Genomic DNA, 17,727 nt, shown 5'->3' with positions numbered 1-17,727 from the left:
CTTTAAAAAGGGCCTGGTTTCTTTCCTAAAACATCAGTCCCGGTCCTCAAGGAGCTTACAAACGAAGGTCCCTAACACACAATCATACATACACATATATATTAGGGCCATTTTAGACAGGATCCAATTAACATACCAGCATGTCTTTGGAGGGTGGAAGGAAACTGGAATACTCAAAGGAAACCCACACAGGCACAGGGAGAACAGGCAAACTCCTTTAGGCAGAAGTGCTAACCACTTAGCCACTGTGCTGCCTATTTACCAAGAAACATAGTACCAGAACCAAAGTAGATCATTTAATTCCTATCTAATCAGGTAGTCCTTCATACTGCATAATTGGTAACTTTTGGGGAGATTTAACATGGCAATCTTGATGAATTAGACTCCTGGGATCTTACAAACCATAACACTACTAGAGAAAATGATCAAACATGATAAAACTAGGATTGTCCAAAGTTTTCCTATACACTGTATTTCCCCAAAAATAAGACCTACCCTGAAAATAAGACCTACCCTGAAAATAAGACCTACCCTGAAAATAAGACCTACCCTGAAAATAAGACCTACTGTAATTTTCCAAGGGGGCTTCACTATAAGCCGTACCTCAAAAATAAACCCTAGTTTAAAATGCTTGTAAATCCTATAAGGCACGCTATTACAGTACTATATAATGCGCAATGTGTGTTTCTGTAATATAACTGTGCCAAATGCCTTAGTTACTGTGCCGCTTGGCCCTCAGCTGACCTCATGCTGCTCTCCTCCTCTTCTCCGAGCTGTCAGCAGGGGATCTCAGCATCCCCCCGCGCAGTGCTCGGAGCAGGGAAGAGAGCTCCGGTGGGTCACGGGAGCGTTGAGTGCCGCTAGAACGAAGGTATTTGGCACAATTATATCACTGAGACGCACACATTGTACATTATATACCATACCACTGTAATAGAGTGAATTATGGGATTTTACAAGCATTTTAACTTGGTTCACACTGGAATTCCTGGCAGGGAGGGAGGGGGGGAAGAGAAGACAGCACATTACATGGTAAGACTTATCCAGAAAATTAGCCCTACTGTGTCTTTTGTTGCCAAAATTCATATAAGACCCAGGCTTATTTTCGGGAGGAACCCGGTATCTATATACTGACAGATATAAGTCGATCTCTTTTTAGTAGGAAAACTCAGAATGATGTTACTCGATGAATTTGTTTATCTGTAGGTTTTCATTTTACTGCAAACGTTTCTGCATAAACAATTTATTTGGTGGTGACATCTGTCCATACTGAACAGATGCACATTTTGTGGGTTAACCAGTACAGGCAGTGTTTCACATAGGCCATCAGGGGGTCCCCAAAGTAAAATTTAAATAAAAATAAAAGGCCAATGTAAAAACAGAAAAATGCCTGTAATCTGCCTAAAAAGAAGCCAATATACTTTATCATACATCATAAGGCTCTGTGTCCTAAGTATTTACTTGGTGGGTTATAGCTACCTTCAGGTGTTGACACTGGCACACCCAATACAGGAAGTTGGCTCCCCTATATAAACCCCTCCTCTTTCCAGGATTACCGAAGTTTTTTCGCCAGTGTCTAAAGGTGTTGACACGAGTGAAGATGTGCTCTGCGGAGCTCCAGGAGGGATCCATGCTGGATTTAAAAAGTCTCCACAACTGGATCCATCCCGTCACCACTCCTCTCCCCCTAGATGTGGAAACGGAGTGGATAGGGATACATGTTATGTTTAAAACAAGCATAAATCTGAAAAGCTGAGAAAAAGGCTGTGCAAATCCCCTTCCCCCCCGAAGTCACTCTTGCTAAAGCACAGGAAAGGGCGTGGCGCATAGAAAATCAGGCTCACACCTGAAAAAGCTTAAAGCTGATACTCTGATGCACGTCTTTTGGCTATGGCGCGGTGGGCAAGTGGTTAAAAGTGGATAAGAAGCATGCTAGATCCCCCTCTCCCACTCCAAATCCCTTACCAGGGAACAGTGGGGACAGGATGAGGTATTACCCTCAAACGATCGGGAAAAACAAACAGATTACTCCTCTGCGGAGGAAAAAGTTGAAGTTTCAGCTTCACAATCTGAGGTACAAATCCTTAAGGACATGGTTCGCTCCATTTTCATGCTACCCCTAACAGAGTCCGCTGAAAGTCTGTTTTTTTCTTTGGGTTCCTTGAAACCCTCACAACCAGTACATGCGTTTCCGGTCCACACTACTAGAGATGCTTATTTATACTGAATGGGATCATCCAGATAAGCATTTTCTCCCTCCAAAAGAGATTCTCAGTTCTCTATCCTATGGAGGAAAAATTCACCAAAGAATGGAAAGTTCCAGCAGTAGATGCTGCGATTTCCAGTGTGAATAAAAGTTTAAATTGTCCAGTGGACAATGCACAAATGCTAAAGGATCCAACAGATAAATTGGAATTCCTGTTAAAAGCCTCTTTTTCTTTAGCAGGTACTGTTGCTCAGCCTGCAATTGCAGCTATAGGCATCTGTCAGTCCTTAAAAGACCAGCTCAGAGGCCCTTAACGAGCTCCCTGCACAACAGGCCAGTGAGTTGGCCAATTTACCAAAAGCATTATGTTTTGCTGTAGATGCTATAAAGGATTCTATTCACCAGGCGTCTCGCTTTGCACTTGTGCTAGTACACATGCGTAGGACCCTTTGGCTAAAGGGTTGGTGTGCGAAGAACCCTGTAAAAACCTACTGTATAGTTTCCAATTTCATGGGGAGCGACTATTTGGCGATGATTTGGATAAATACATCCAGACAATTTCCAGTGGAAAAAGTACTCTTTTGCCAGTCAAAAGAAAGTATAAAACTGCCTTCATTTTAAACTGACTCTCTCTCTAGGCAGTGGCGATGGCTTCCACCGTCAGATTCCAGAGGAAAATCGCAAGGTCAGGCTCAAAGGAAGACCTGGAGCCGCAAGACTACAAAGCAGAATACTAAGACCTCTTCGTGAAGAGGCTTCTCCCATCACCAAGGTGGGGGGGGGGGGGAGGAAGACAGTGACTCTAGGATACAAACTTTCGGGAGTTTCCATCTCACTTTCTGAGATCAAAGGGAAGGATCCAGGGAAAAGACAATCCTTGTTTCAAGCATTAGACCGATTGACACAAGGGGTAATCGTACATATCCCCACAGAAGAACAAGGTTTAGGTTTCTATTCAAACTTGTTTACGGTACCAAAACTTGAGCTGTCAGGCCCATCCTGGATCTAAAAAAAAAAAAAAAAAAAAAAATTAATCGAAATCGGTTCCTAAAATTTCGCTCATTTCGATCAGGTCAGTGGTCTCCATCCTACAAGACAGAGAACTTCTGGCACCCATCAACATCAGGGACGCATATCTGCATGTCCCTATATTTCCCGCTCACCAAAGGTTTCTGCGATTTGAAGTGGAACAACAGCACTTTCAGTTCGCCGTCTTACCCTTCGGGCGAGCCACAGCACCACGGGTATTCACAAAAATACTGGCCCCACCTCTAGCCAGGTTGACGGCACAGGTCATGACAGTGTTGGTGTACCTAGACGATCTATTGTTAATAGACCAGTCAGTGACTCACTTAAGGCAAAGTGTACGCATTACAACCAGTTACCTGGAAAGTCTTGGTTGGGTCCTCAACCTAGAGAAATCTTCCTTAAAACCAGTAAGAAGGCTGGATTACTTAGACGTGATCATAGATATAGCCCAGAAAAGGGTGTTCTTGCCTCCAGCAAAGATCAGCTTCATACAAGAGCTGGTACGGATGGTCAGGTCAAAAGCAAATCCTTCAATTCGCCTTTGCATGAGGTTGTTAGGAAAGATGGTAGCTTCATTTAAAGCAGTCCCCTATGCCCAGTTACATTCAAGATTGCTGCAAAACAGAATCCTCTCTGCTTGGAACAAGATGGGTGGGAGCACCTCTGGTTCTGGGTGAAGTTATGTTTGCTGTTCCCACCCCTCGTTATGATACTGCTTGGGGATGTCCCTATGGTCAAGATTAATGGAGCTGTGTCCGTCAATGAACGAAAGAGAAAATAGGCTTTTTGTATTCACCGTAAAATCCTTTTCTCTGAAGTTCACTGACGGACACAGCACCCTCCCCTCCTATTAGTTTACGTACTGAATTGCAGGAAGCAGGCTGAGGGGTTATTACCAGAGGCACAGCCCTCTGGTAAAGGCCGGCAGATCTGATCTCTGACTCACCGATGGCAGCGGTGAGTAGGTAGAAGCACCGGAGGGGGCATCATTCAGATATACTCGAAACAAATTCAAGGACGTCCTATGACGGCCGGCGGGCAAGAAGTGGTTAAAATATATTGCACCAAAAATAAAACATTCTGAAAAGAAAGTAAAGTCTTGCAATCTATTAAGCATGATGGGACAACATAAAATTGTGCTTTTGGGGTAAGATGGAAATTGTATAAGAAATTGTCAATATAGAAACTTAGGGCTAAATGTGGCTGAGTATACAAAGCACTGCATAAGTCAATAAAATACTTCCAGAAATGCTCACCAGACATATACAGTGCATGCAAGGCAGCCCAATTATATTTCTGAACTTAAACTATTCACCAAGGAAAAAAAAGAAAAAAAAAAAAAAGTTTAGTGCTATAAACAAGGGTGCCCACAGGCTTTTGCCTGTTACATTCCATACCCCTCCCCCACTTTTTTTCACTTTAAAGTCTTCTTTCAATCAATTTTAAACTCACACCTCACCTTGCTCTTTTTGCATACAACATGGCAATCTGTGGGTTCAATTTTATGGCTTCTGTTAGTAAATCGATGGCTTTCTGGAAGTCACCTACAGAGGAAATGAACAAGAAAAAGTGAGACACAAAAAGTAATAAAATGTTTAAATATTACCAGTCAAGGTGGATTTGATTTAAATTACTAGAAAAAAAGGCTTGATTTAAAATCAACTATTTAAATCATAATTTTAACAGAGCAACTCATTTCTGTGCTGCAGCGGCTCTTCCTCTGACCCGCTGTTGACTCACAGACAGTCCCATTCACTTTAATGGGATGGCTGGTGATACAGAGGTGACACAAGGTGATGGACATGGCGGCAGGTGAGTGGATGCCCGCTAACAGGCACTGTCATTGACCTGAAATGACAGGTGCTCTTTAAAATGTAAGAACTTATTCTTGCTGGTATTTAGAATCTTTAATAACCCTTTCATGACTAAGCCTATTTTTGGAATTTGGTGTTTACAAGTTAAAATCCATATTTTTTGCTAGAAAATTACTTGGAACCCCCAAACATTATATATATTTTTTTAGCAGAGACTCTAGAGAATAAAACGGCGATTGTTGCAATATTTTATGTCACACGATATTTGCGCAGTGGTGTTTTAAACGCAACTTTTTGAGAAAAGGGACACTTTCATGATAAAAAAAAAAAAACAGTAAAATTAGCCCAATTTTTTTGCGTAATGTGAAAGATAATGTTACGCCAAGTAAATAGATACCAAACATGTCACACTTTATAATTGCGCGCACTTGTAGATTGACGACAAAGTACGGTACCTAAAAATCTCAATAGGCGACGCTTTAAAAAATTTTTACGGTTACCAGGTTAGCGTTACAGAGGAGGTCTAGTGCTAGAATTATTGCTCTCGCTCTGACGATCGCGGCGATACCTCACATGTGTGATTTGAACACCGTTTACATACGCGGGCGCGACTTCCGTATGCGTTTTCTTTGCTTTGCGAGCTCGCGGGGACGGCGGGCGCTTTAAAAAAAATTGTTTTATTTTTTTATTTATTTTATTTATTTTAAAATGACTAAATTGTTTAAAAAAAAAAAAAAAAAAAATTTGATCACTTTTATTGCTGTCACAAGGAATGTAAACATCCCTTGTGACAGTAATAGGTGGTGACAGGTCCTCTTTATGGAGGGATCGGGGGTCTAAAAGACCCCCCACCCCTCCTTTACACTTCAATGTATTCAGATCGCCGAAAACGGCGATTCTGAATACCGGATATTTTTTTTTAAACCGGCGCCATTGGCAGCCGAGTAAACGGGAAGCGACGTCATGACGTCGCTTCCGTGTTTACGATGAGGAGACTGGAACGAAGCCGATTACGGCTTCGTTCCAGTTCCTCCGCAGCAGCCGGAGGCGTCGGATTGCGAATCGGTGCTCCCGATCGAGCGGGAGCACCGGTAACAGCGGCGAGAGGCGGCGGGAGGGGGAGACGTCCCCTCCCACTCCTCCGGCATAACAGCCGAGCGGCTTTTAGCCGCATCGGTTGTTATGCCTGGATAGCCAATCGCCTGCTGCAAAAAACGGTACCCGGATGATGCCTGCAGGTGCGGGCATCATCCCGGTATAACCCCCGGAAGCCGAGTACGCAGATCTGCGTACGCTCGGCGGGAAAGGGATAATTGCAATGTAACAGTGTAAAACAAGAGACTTTTCCACAGATGTATACACGCTTGAAACAATGTCCCAGTGATCATAGGTTGTAATCTCTGTGGTAGACAAAAGTTGCAAAATATATGTAGGCAGACATCATACTTTTTCACTTCTATATAGAAAATAAATCTCAATGTGGAATGAAAGAAAAACAGGGGACTATGTTGCCTTATGAGTTTATGTGAAATCTCCATTAATAGCTGTAAAATATTGTAATTGTGAATATATTTCATTTATTTGCTTACATCTATGGAGGACGTGTAACATAGCTTCACAGAAGTGTCTGTTAGACAATTTGGTGCCCAAGCTTGTGTATACAAACAAATGGGACGAAACCTCATTGTTCTACACATACTTCAAAGGATCCCATATCTGAATATACAAGGGGCCGTGGCAAGTCAGTCATGTATACTTAATTTCGCTGAAAATGTAATCTACTTACAAGTTTAAGTTTCCTGCTCAAAATAGTCCGGGACAAGGATTTGCATACAAGGGGGGTGACTTATGGAAAGTATAGGGATTGGAGCTGTAGCCAGTCCTTACCCAGGATGAGAGAGGACCACCAATCAGAGCCACACCATGCCAACCAATGAGGCATCAGCCTGTAATGATACACACAGACTAGATAGGATGGAAACACATACTCTGGACCAAAGTATGCGAAGCAAGCGGCTTTTGGAAAAACACTGCCAAGGCCGAAATCTGACCCTTGATCGTACTCAAGGCTAGCTTTATCTCTACTCCCAATTGTAGAAAGGCCAGAATTATTCCTTTGACATATTTTCGAGGATGCCAACCCTCGTTTTCACACCAGGAGACATAAGCCCTCCAAACCATAAAATAGATGGTCCCGGAGGCCTGCTTTCTGGCATTAATCAGGGTGGTTACTACTGAACCTGAAAGCCCCCAATTTTTTTTTAGAATGTGGGCTTCAATAGCCACACCATTAAATTTAGTGACTGTAAGGCAGGATGGAATATCGGCCCTTGCGACAACAGGGCTGGGAGAGATGGAAGAGTCCATGACTCCCCTACTGTCATCCTCATGATCTCTGCATACCAGGATCTCCTGGGCCATGCTGGTTCTACTGCAATTACCGGCTTTCCCTTTTCTCTGATCCTGTGAAGCCGCAGTAGCAGCTGAACTGGAGGGAATGCATAAATCAGTGAAACTGATGCCACAGGGTCACTAACGCATCTATTCCGAGCGTGAGTGGATCTCTTGTTCTTACCACAAAGTTGTCCAGCTTCTTGTTGAACCTGGACGCAAATAGATCTACGCCCAGGGTACCCCATCTTTGGCACATGGCCAGAAAGATGTCAGGGTGTAAAGACCACTCCTCCCGGGAACTGGCTCAGGAAATCTGCCTGCCAATTTTCCACTCCTGGAATGTAGAATGCAGATAGGCAAGGAACATTATTCTCTGCCCACGACATATGCCCCCCCCCCCTCCCTCTGGGCTGCGTGACTTCTGGTGCCCCCTTGGTGATTGATATAGGCCACTTCTGTGGCATTGTCAGATTGCATCCTGGTGGGAGAATTCCGCAACCCGAACATCCAGGCTATTAGGGCCAGACGTATTGCCCAAATCTCTAGGATATTGATGGGCAAGGTCTTCTCAGACTCTGATCACTTCCCTTGAACAGTGGTCTCTTCTAGAACTGCACCCTAGCCCCATAGGCTGGCATCCGTTGTTAGTACCTTCCAGGAAACTGGTATGAAGGATTTTCCTTTCTGTAAATTCCTGGTCAACCACCTGAGACTCTGGGGCACTGGATAATCCAAGGCTTGGATCTGCTTGTTCCAAGCAGACAGAATACTGTGTTGCAACAGTCTTGAATGAAACAAATGGATGGACCCTTCCTTGCTCTGACCACCTGGACCAGCTCTCAGAGCGTTGACTTTTGTCTGAGGCAAAAAAGTCTTAGTCTTGCTAGTACTAGGGTCAGAACCTTTGTAAATGCCCAGGGGAGCAGTGGCTAACCCTAAGGGCAAGGTCATGAACTAAAGTGGTGCTGTTCTACCACAAACCGCAGAAAATTCTGGTGAGTGGGACAAATTGGCACATGTAAATACGCGTATTTAATGTCTATTGATGCTAGAACTTCTCCTCCCCGTAGTGTGGATACGACTGACTGGATTGACTCCATGTGAAAAGAGTGGATATTTAGGAAGCGATTCAGATCCTTGAGATCTAAAATGGGTCTGACATCTCCTTTTAGGTTTTGGTACCGTAAAGAGATTTGAATAAAACCCCATGTCCCCCTTTTCTGAGGGGATCTCTATTACTCCCAGAGACATCCAGTGCCAGAAATTAGGACTTTTTTTTACTGGGTCCTTGGGAACGTTCGATCTTAGAAAACAAAAACTCTTGGAACCCTAGTTTGTAGCCTAGGGCTACCACAGAGAGGACCCATTTGTCTTGGATTTCCTCTTGCCAAGTTTCTAAAAACCACCAAAGTCTTTCCCCCCCACTCGATCGAGTGGGGCTGTCCCTTCATAAAGAGGTCTTGGGTCTCTGCTTTGTAGGCTTTTGCCCTCTGGCATTTCTGCAGTCCTATGCAAATAAACACATAGGTAAATAGTTCCAGTCAAAACAAGCATATGTATACAGCTTTAATGCATGCGGCAACGTGTTAAAGCAATATGCCTCTATGTGAGCGTGCATTCATGGTTTTAGCATGAGCAATATGCTTTTATGTAGAATACGAAAAGTGTGTGCTGTACACACACACACGCTTGCTTTGCATAGATGCTTATTCCATGGCACATGTGCTACATGAATTTGTGTGTGGGTTTATGAAATGTGTTAGGCAACATTTCGCAACACGTATCTATGCAAACATGTATTTCTATGCGATGAGGAAACACGTATATTTACGTAAACATGTATTAACGGGCCTCATTATGCAACCATGCAACTTTAGGTGATCATGCATCCTTAGGCGATCCAACATTTTTATGTGATCAAGCACCTTTATGCAATCAAGCATCTTTATGTGATCAAGCCTCTCTTATGCGACCAAGCATCCTTGTGCGATCAAGCATTTTTTATGCAACTAAGCATCTTTATGTTATCAAGCATTTTTATGTTACTATATCCTTAAGCGATCCTGTCACCTTATACGAACACTTTTTTGTGTGATCAACTTTTTTTTTTCCACAAACATGCATTTTGTATACCCACAATCTTGTATCTTTATGCAAACATGTGAACCGGTAAAAACCGTTATCTTCAGCAACTGTGCATTTCAGCACGTTTGTAAACAAGCACCTGCTCAACTGCAGTTGGTCCTATAACTTTAGGCCTGTAGGATACCAAGCACATATGCACTATATTGGAGATACAACTCCCTAAAAACGCACCCACGCTCATGTCTTTCAAACATGTACTTTAAAAATATGCAATTAAGCAATGAATTTGCAAGTTCGTATATTCTGCTGTTCCTGCCCACAAGCAGAAAATAACATTTTTAAAGTCAACTGCTAATCATCCAGAGGTGTATCTACTTTACAGATGTACATGCCCCTTGGATAGGCAGAAAATATGCAGCATGTAATTATGACTTGTTGGCACCCAGTTCCAAAGCAAGTACTCACACACTCACGGGCCGCCGCTCTGTCTCCAAGATCTATCTGACCTGTCACCACCTCCCCTTCCTGCCTAAAAAAAAAAAAAAAAAAAAAAAGGCTAGGTTTGAGCAAACCTGCACCCTCTAGTGGCTGGAGAAGAAACAGCAGCCCATATGAGTAAGAGTACATAGCATAATTCATGCTGCTCCCAGTGGCTACAGGAGAAAAAAAAAAAAAAAAAACACAAATCTGACTGTCGCTCTCTTTTTAAAAAAGAAACTGAAAACAAATGCAGGCTCACCATTCCTAACTGCAGAATTTGCAGGAGTCCAATCTTTACTCATCACAGCAAGCTGTCATGACAGACCTACAGGGACCGGGTCCTCCTTGTATTGAGTCCACTCCCCTGGACCTGTACAGCACTCTGCCAAAGCAACTCTTTGGTATAGTTTTCACGTCACCAAGGTTCCGGAACTCGGGCTCCAGCTCTCCAAAAATTTGCATTACAGGCAGAAACCTCGCTCTTCTTCCACAAGGCTTGGGTACCATCCGTTTGGCTCTTTCAGGCACTTTAGATGGATGTGATTGCATAGCCCCCTGATCTTGTCAGGGATTTCTTAGTGGAGCTCTTCTTAGCACTTCATTAACCATGACCGACACTGAAGACACCGGAGAAAGAAAAAAAAAAACGGAGGTGCTCCCAGTATGGGAGGGTTTATATAGGGAGGAGGATTTTCTGTTTTTTTGAGTGCACCAGTGTCCATTCACCTATAGGTGGCGTGTAACCCACATAGTAATTACTATGGTGCTCTGTGTCCCGTGATGTACGAAAAAGGTATAGACCTTTATCTTTACAAAGGTTTTCTCACTTTGTGAATAAAGTTTTCAGACTGGGTCACACCAATGCCACTGCTTTGAATTCAGAGGGGGGAAAAAAAATAAAAAAATAAAAAGCTTTGCATTTATACAGTACAGAGTCTAGAAAATCCACTGGCTTATTTACAATTCATCAGACTGGGCATACCAGCGGCAGTGCCACGGATCTGAATAAAGCATTTTGCAGCCAAATGTCACATTATCCCAAATATGGAAAGCACCACAATGCAGAGCCCAATGCCCAACAGTCCCAAATTAGCCAATTGTCACCTTGTCTGTGGAACTCTTCATAGAATGAATATTTAAAAACGGAGGCTGTGGACCTGGAGAATGCCCTAAAACAGTACAAAGGTCTGGAAGATGGCAAAAAGAGCCTAGCTCTTGATGATCACATTTCAGCATAGCATGGTACGGCCTCCAGAACTGTTGGACAATAGCCATCATAAGATGACTAGCTCAAGCAGCTTACATGAGGTCTTGTCTGAATATAGCACAGAAATACAGTACTTTCATAGTGTAATGATCTTAAAAGAAGAGAAAAAAAAAAAAAGTCAGCAAAAATAGAATTAGAGCTGTTAATCATTGTTTTCTTGTTGTTATATATATATATATATCAAAATTCTTGTGAAAAAATATAAAAAACAGAATTTGTTTTCCCAGAGCAAAGTTGAAGAAAGTCATCCAACCGTCTTAGCCAAAAACTGAGGCATGGCAGAAGTGGGCAAATATTTGAAAATTTTGGACCCATCAGTCCAGAGCATGCCCAGAGAGTCGCTTAGCCTCGTTTCCAAGTCCTATGCATGAAAACATAGGAACTGGAGTGAAAAAAGATGCTCTCAGGAGGAGATCATCTAGGTAACCCACGATTGTGATACCGCATTGTCGCAACAACGCCAAAATTGGAGCCAATACCTTGGTAAAGACTCGGGGGGGGGGGGGGGGGGGTGTTAATGATGCCAAGCCAAAAGGGAGAGCCACAAACTGGTAGTGGGCTTCCCCTACTGCAAATCGCAGAAACCTCTGATGCCTGGGACATATGGGCATGTACAGGTACGCATCCTAGATGTCCAAAGACACCAGGGAGTCCCCTTGATGGAGTGCAGCGATAACTGAGCAAACTGATTCCATTCTGAACCTCAGTAATTTTACAAAGCAATTGAGGGCTTTCAGGTCCAAGATTGTACATACCCCTTCCTTTTTGGGGACTACAAACAGATTGGAGAGTAGAACCCCTGAAACCTTTCCGATTCCGGAACAGGTACCATCACCCCGTGGTTTAGCAGGGTCCTTACTGCCCCCAACAGGGCCTCCTGACGAGCCGGAAGTAAGGGTATGCTGGAGGGGACAAATGTGTTTGGTGGACAAGAGAGGAACTCTATTTTGTAGCCAGATGAAATCAGTTTCCAAACCCATTGGTCGGACAGCCGAGAGGTCCACCGGGCTGCAAACTCCCGAAGGCGACCCCCCACCAGAGTGATGGGCAGGGGCAAACCTTCATGCAGTAGCACTTTTGTTCGCAGGCGTTTGGGTCCAAGGACGCTTTTGTCCCTCAGAGATCGTCCTGTCGGACTGGGAGTGTTTAGCCGAAGTCCTGGACGGACGAAAAAGCCTCGCGTGGAAAAGGAGGGCCATTGCCTACGGCATGGCTCCTTAGTCTTCCTGGCCTGTGGAAGCAAGGTACTCTTCCCACCTGTGACATTCTTAATAATGTCATCCAACGACCTCTCGATACTCCGGAAGATCCTTGCTATAGTGGCTGGCTCCCCAGTCACTAACGTGGTTCTCGCTGGGGATTTCAACATACCCCCGGATCCGAGTGTCGACAGGCTCGCGGCCGGGAGGGTGACGGATGTGGGTCTGGACAGATGGGCTGCAACATTCGGGTTGCACGATTTGTGGAGGTGGAAACACCCTGTAGCCAAACAATATACGTGTCATTCAGCTACGCATGCCACTTTGTCACGCATAGACTTGATTTATGCGAGTACCCCTCTGCTGCAGAGGGTCTCCATCCTGCCGCGGGGTATCTCCAATCATGCCCCGGTAATGCTGACTCTCCGGACAGACTCGGTGGCGGGGATGGGGCTCTGGAGACTCTCCAGATACTGGATTACAGATGAACAGGTGGCCCCGCTGATGTTGTCGGAGCTGGGAGACTATTGGACCCATAACGATGGCTCGGCATCGCCGGCCTCGGTCTGGGATGCATTCAAAGCATATGCCAGGGGCAGGTACCAGTTCAACATTGCTCAGATCCGAAAGGCCTCGCGACTAGCGCTATCGGAAGCAGAGCGTAAAGCAATAGCCCTAGAAGACCGCTACGCCCGCTCCCCTAGCCCGAGCTCTCACGGGGATATGCTCACCGCATATAGGGAGCTGGCGTTACTCCGCACCGCTTCCTGCCGTCGCTTCCTCCTCTCCCAGACGCAAAGGATTTTCGAGCAAGGCGAACGGCCGGGGAGGTTGCTGGCTTGGCTGGCCGCGGAGCGGACGGGTAGCCCCTGCATAGCCAACATTAGAGAGGTTGATGGTTCTCTCCTTTCTGACCCTACTCAAATTAATGCTAGGTTTGAGCAGTACTATACCCACCTGTATGAATCCAAGGTGGTGTACTCCCAGGGGCAATTGACCTCCTTTCTGGACCGGGTGGCTTTCCCTGCCCTGACCCGAGAGGCTGCGTTGGCCCTGGAGAGTCCTATTTATGTACTCGAGGTTCAGCGGGCAATTAAGTCCCTTCAGGCGGGGAAGACTCCAGGTCCTGATGGACTCCCCTCTGAGTTTTACAGAGCTAATATGGAAGTGGTGGTCCCTTATTATCATGCTAACCTCACCAAGGCCTTGGAGATGGATGTACTTCCCGACTCCTTCTCGGAGGCCGTCATTGTGTTAATACCAAAGCCAGGGAAGGATCCGGAGCTGTGTTCATCCTACAGGCCGATATCTTTGTTAAACGTCGATGCTAAGATACTGGCGAAGATACTGGCTGGTAGGCTGAACACGGTAATACTGGCTCTAATCAATGGGGATCAAACTGGTTTCATGCCCGGGAAAGGCACTGATATTAATCTGCGCCGCCTTTTCACGAATATAGCGTGGGTGGGGAGGGGGGAGGGTGCGGGAGCGGTGGCCTCTCTGGATGCGGAGAAGGCCTTCGACTCCGTGGAGTGGGGCTTTCTCTGGCAGGTCCTCGACCGCTTTGGGTTTGGTCCTAAATTTGTGGCCTGGATACAACAACTGTATGCCTCCCCTAGGGCCCGCATACGCACCGGTAGTGTCCTTTCTTCCCCTATTCGTCTTGGTAGGGGCACTAAGCAGGGCTGCCCTCTGTCTCCGGGACTCTTCGCCCTGGCCATTGAGCCCATGGCGATTCTCCTGCGTTCTGCGGAGGGAGTGGAGGGGTTGAGGGTAGGCCCCCTGTTGGAGCGGGTCTCGCTCTATGCGGACGACGCTTTATTGTACCTCGGGGATACCTCGGACTCGCTTACGTCGGCCTTATCCATAATTGACGAGTATGGTAGATTCTCGGGGGTCCGGATTAACTGGGGTAAATCCAGTCTGTTTTTGCTCTCCGATTCTACACCCCCCCACCCTCCTCGTCCCCTCTACAGCTGGTCTCCCGTTTCCGATACCTGGGGATTGAGATCTCCAGAGACCTCTCCCATTTCCTGGCGGATAACTTATACCCAGTCCTGAATGCCTTATTAGCGAAATGTCAAATCTGGCAGATGTTGCCCTTGACACCGGTAGGAAGGGTCAATTTACTTAAAATGACGTTTCTCCCTAAATTTTTATATGTGTTCCGTAATACCCTCGTCCCGATACCTAACACTTTCTTCCGTAAGTTGGACGGGGTGGTTTCCTCCTTTGTATGGGGTGGTAGGGTTCCGAGGATCTCTAGGGCCAAGTTGCAGATGCCATTGTCCTTGGGGGGACTGTCGCTACCCTGTTTCCGGCGGTACTATTGGGCGGCGGTGTTAGTCACAGTTCGCTGGTGGTTCTCTCTGCCTAAATCTAACCCGGCGGTTACGTTAGAGGCGGCGATCCTGGGCTCATACGCAGCTTTGGCGGGGTTGGTTTACCGAGGATCTAAGTCTAGTCCCCATGTAACGATCCCGATGCGAACTACTATCCAAGTTTGGGACAGAGTCGCTGCCACTGTAAAGGCTGCTGACTCAGTTTCCCCTCATACACCGCTATGGGGCAACCCCAAACTTCGGCATTTTGGCTCTATCCCAGACCCTGGCCTATGGTCCAGGTTTGGAATAATCAACCTTGCACATATCATGCCTAATGGGACTCTCATTCCCTTTCCAGACCTTAGAGAGGTCTATGATCTTCCCTCCTGGATGTTGTTCCGATACCTCCAGCTGAAACATACCTCGCAGGCCCAATTCCCAGGGAGGGTCCTGGTTGAGCCTCACGGGGTGGAGAGGTTTCTCGCCTCCCGTGGGGTGGACAGGATTCTCTCTTCTATATATCTACGCCTCACCTGTGAGCGCCCGGGTGAGGATTCACCCCTACTTTTAGTCTGGAGAGGGGACATCCCGTCCCTCTCTGAGGAGGAGTGGGACTCCGCTATTCAAAATTACCTCCCAAGGGTAATCTCCACAAGAGATAGGTTCATTCAGCTAAAATTTTTACATAGAGCCTACTACACTCCCCAACGGTTGGCTAGGATTTATCCCACCCAGTCGGAACTTTGCCCTAAGTGTCAGCAGGCGACTGGTACATTCTACCACGTCACCTGGGAGTGCCCAATTATTCAGGGGTATTGGCAACACATACTTGCTGATATCAATGCTGTTACTGGTCTCTCAGTGCCCACGGATCCTAAGGTGCTTCTCCTTGGCATAACGGATAATGTCGTTCAGAATACTCATAGAAGTCTCCTACTGTTTTATCTCTGTTTTTATGCTAGGAAAGTACTCCTGCAGATGTGGAAGCAGTCGTCTCCCCCTACAGTTTCCCAGTAGCACTCGATGGTGGACTCAGTGCTGCCACTATATAAACTTACCTATATGGGACGGAAATGCCCCAAGAAATTTAGCGGTATCTGGGATCCATGGTTGAGTGCCCACTCTCTTACTGTCTAATTGTAACACCTTCCTTGTCATACACTAAGATTGAGGTTCGAACTCTGTTCAATATGAATGTATTGAGAACTGTGCATAAGTTGTACTGTTGCTTTGCTTTGATCAATAAAAACGTTTGTTAAAAAAAAAAATAATGTCATCCAACGAGGCTCCAAAAATCCGGTCACCAAGGAAGGGTAGATCCGTCAAGGCTTTTTTTTTTTTTTTTTTTTTTTTTTTTAGATGCCTGGTCCGCAGACCAGCATTTTAGCCAAATCAGGCGCTGCCGCTCCACCGCTGACACTGAAGCTCTGGAGAGCAAAGGAAGCATATCCAGGGCCGTGTCAAACGTACTTAGACCCTGCTGTATCCTGAATTTTCAGGGTATTGCGCACAGCTGTGATAAGTGCACCAACTAGCGATTTGTCCTGCGTGGACCCAGACGGGGAATCCTCCTCACTGTCCGATCGGTCCTGCTCAGCGTCATCTGAAACAGAGCAGGGGCCGCCAGTTTCAGCTGGGCCCAAGTCTGCGTCAGAGCTCTCCCCAGAGGAGGGGGGGCGCACAGAGGTCGCTTTTTACCACCTTTGCGCCCACACACCGCCTCCACTCTGGCAACGAACGTTTCAAGGACCACCGACAAAGCATCCAAAGGCACTGCACTGTTTGCAGACGAGCCGGTTGCAATTGCAGGGAGTTCTGGGGAAGAAACATCAGTTTCTGAAGCCATGCTGACCCACCCCATCTGCCACCCTTGGGGACTTAGGACAGGTGCACAATCCCACCCTCCTAGCTGCTGCAGACTTAGGGGCCCCCACCGCAGGATTTACCATATATAAAATAGAAGCAAAAGGAAAGCATCCAGCACTTTCTACCAACAAAATGGTTGGCATATTCAGGGGCATGTTTGTGACAAAACGTTGGGTGAATAGGGGATGAGTGACAGTGCTGTGGACAGAGGAGTGGCCGCCATTTTGTTGGTAGGAAGCGGCGGATGCTTTCCTTTTGCGTCTATATTATATATGATTATATACATTTGGTGGGTCAGTGGAACAAGGACTCCTTGCTGCAATCCAGTGTACCATTTGAGAAGCAATCCAGGATTTGACCAATTTTGCATACAATTCATAGCGCATATCTAATGTGCTGGTGGTAAGAGTCAGTGATATTGGGTGCTGGTCTTTCCTCTCTTGCCTGTTGGAAGCAATTCTGATAAACTTTGTTGTGATTACTATAGCAAATCTATATTATTAGGGAACATAGCTTAGTGAAGCCCCACCTATAGGAGTCCAAGTTCTTAAAGCCCAAGTAAGCCTAGCTCCTGGTACATGGCTGCCTCGGAAAATGCCATGGCCGCTAGCCAGAAAGTACAGGAGGCTGAACAAAAAGAATCAGGGGTGATCCTTCAATTAAGGGCGCATGGGCACCGTCCCCCTCTTTCCAGCCACCCCCTCTATGACTAATGGATAGATTCATGCATAGCATGAATCTATCCATGGCCGCAGCTGCCACCCCCTATTCAGCCTTTTCGGACGCCGGGTGCCTGAATTCCAGCGACAGGGGTGTTTTTTTAAGCACCAGATTAGAGCCATAGGCTTAAAAAAAAGGTGGACTGTGAGTGCAAAGCATTGCGCTCGCAGTCCACCCAAATGTATTCGAAAAGCAAATGAATATTTGCTTTTCCAACACTGAATCGCATCTCCGTCAATCAGGTAGCATGGGTCTAAATTCCATTACCTAATTTGCTGAAGGCAGAGGCGCTCCGATTGGATGCCTAGCAAAATGTAAGAACAGAGGAGGGGGGGGGGGGGAA

General features: G+C 46.0%; 1 protein-coding gene across 1 annotated transcript in view; it reads right to left on the bottom strand.

The window, feature by feature from the left end:
• ST13 (ST13 Hsp70 interacting protein) overlaps positions 1–17,727 on the bottom strand; it is a 150,838-nt gene that overhangs the window by 90,999 nt on the left and 42,112 nt on the right. The window contains exon 6 of the mRNA XM_077452552.1: positions 4,695–4,779. Within this exon, the coding sequence (XP_077308678.1) occupies positions 4,695–4,779 (85 nt within the window). The remainder of the gene's footprint in view (positions 1–4,694; positions 4,780–17,727) is intronic.

The sequence above is a fragment of the Lithobates pipiens genome, unplaced genomic scaffold (genome assembly GCF_037356315.1).
Source record: "Lithobates pipiens isolate NorthernLeopardFrog02 unplaced genomic scaffold, aLitPip1_a1.2 Scaffold_23, whole genome shotgun sequence".
In the NCBI taxonomy this organism is placed as follows: domain Eukaryota; kingdom Metazoa; phylum Chordata; class Amphibia; order Anura; family Ranidae; genus Lithobates; species Lithobates pipiens.
The sequence above is the reverse complement of the archived record's forward strand: the minus strand, read 5'-3'. Positions and strand labels throughout refer to the sequence as shown.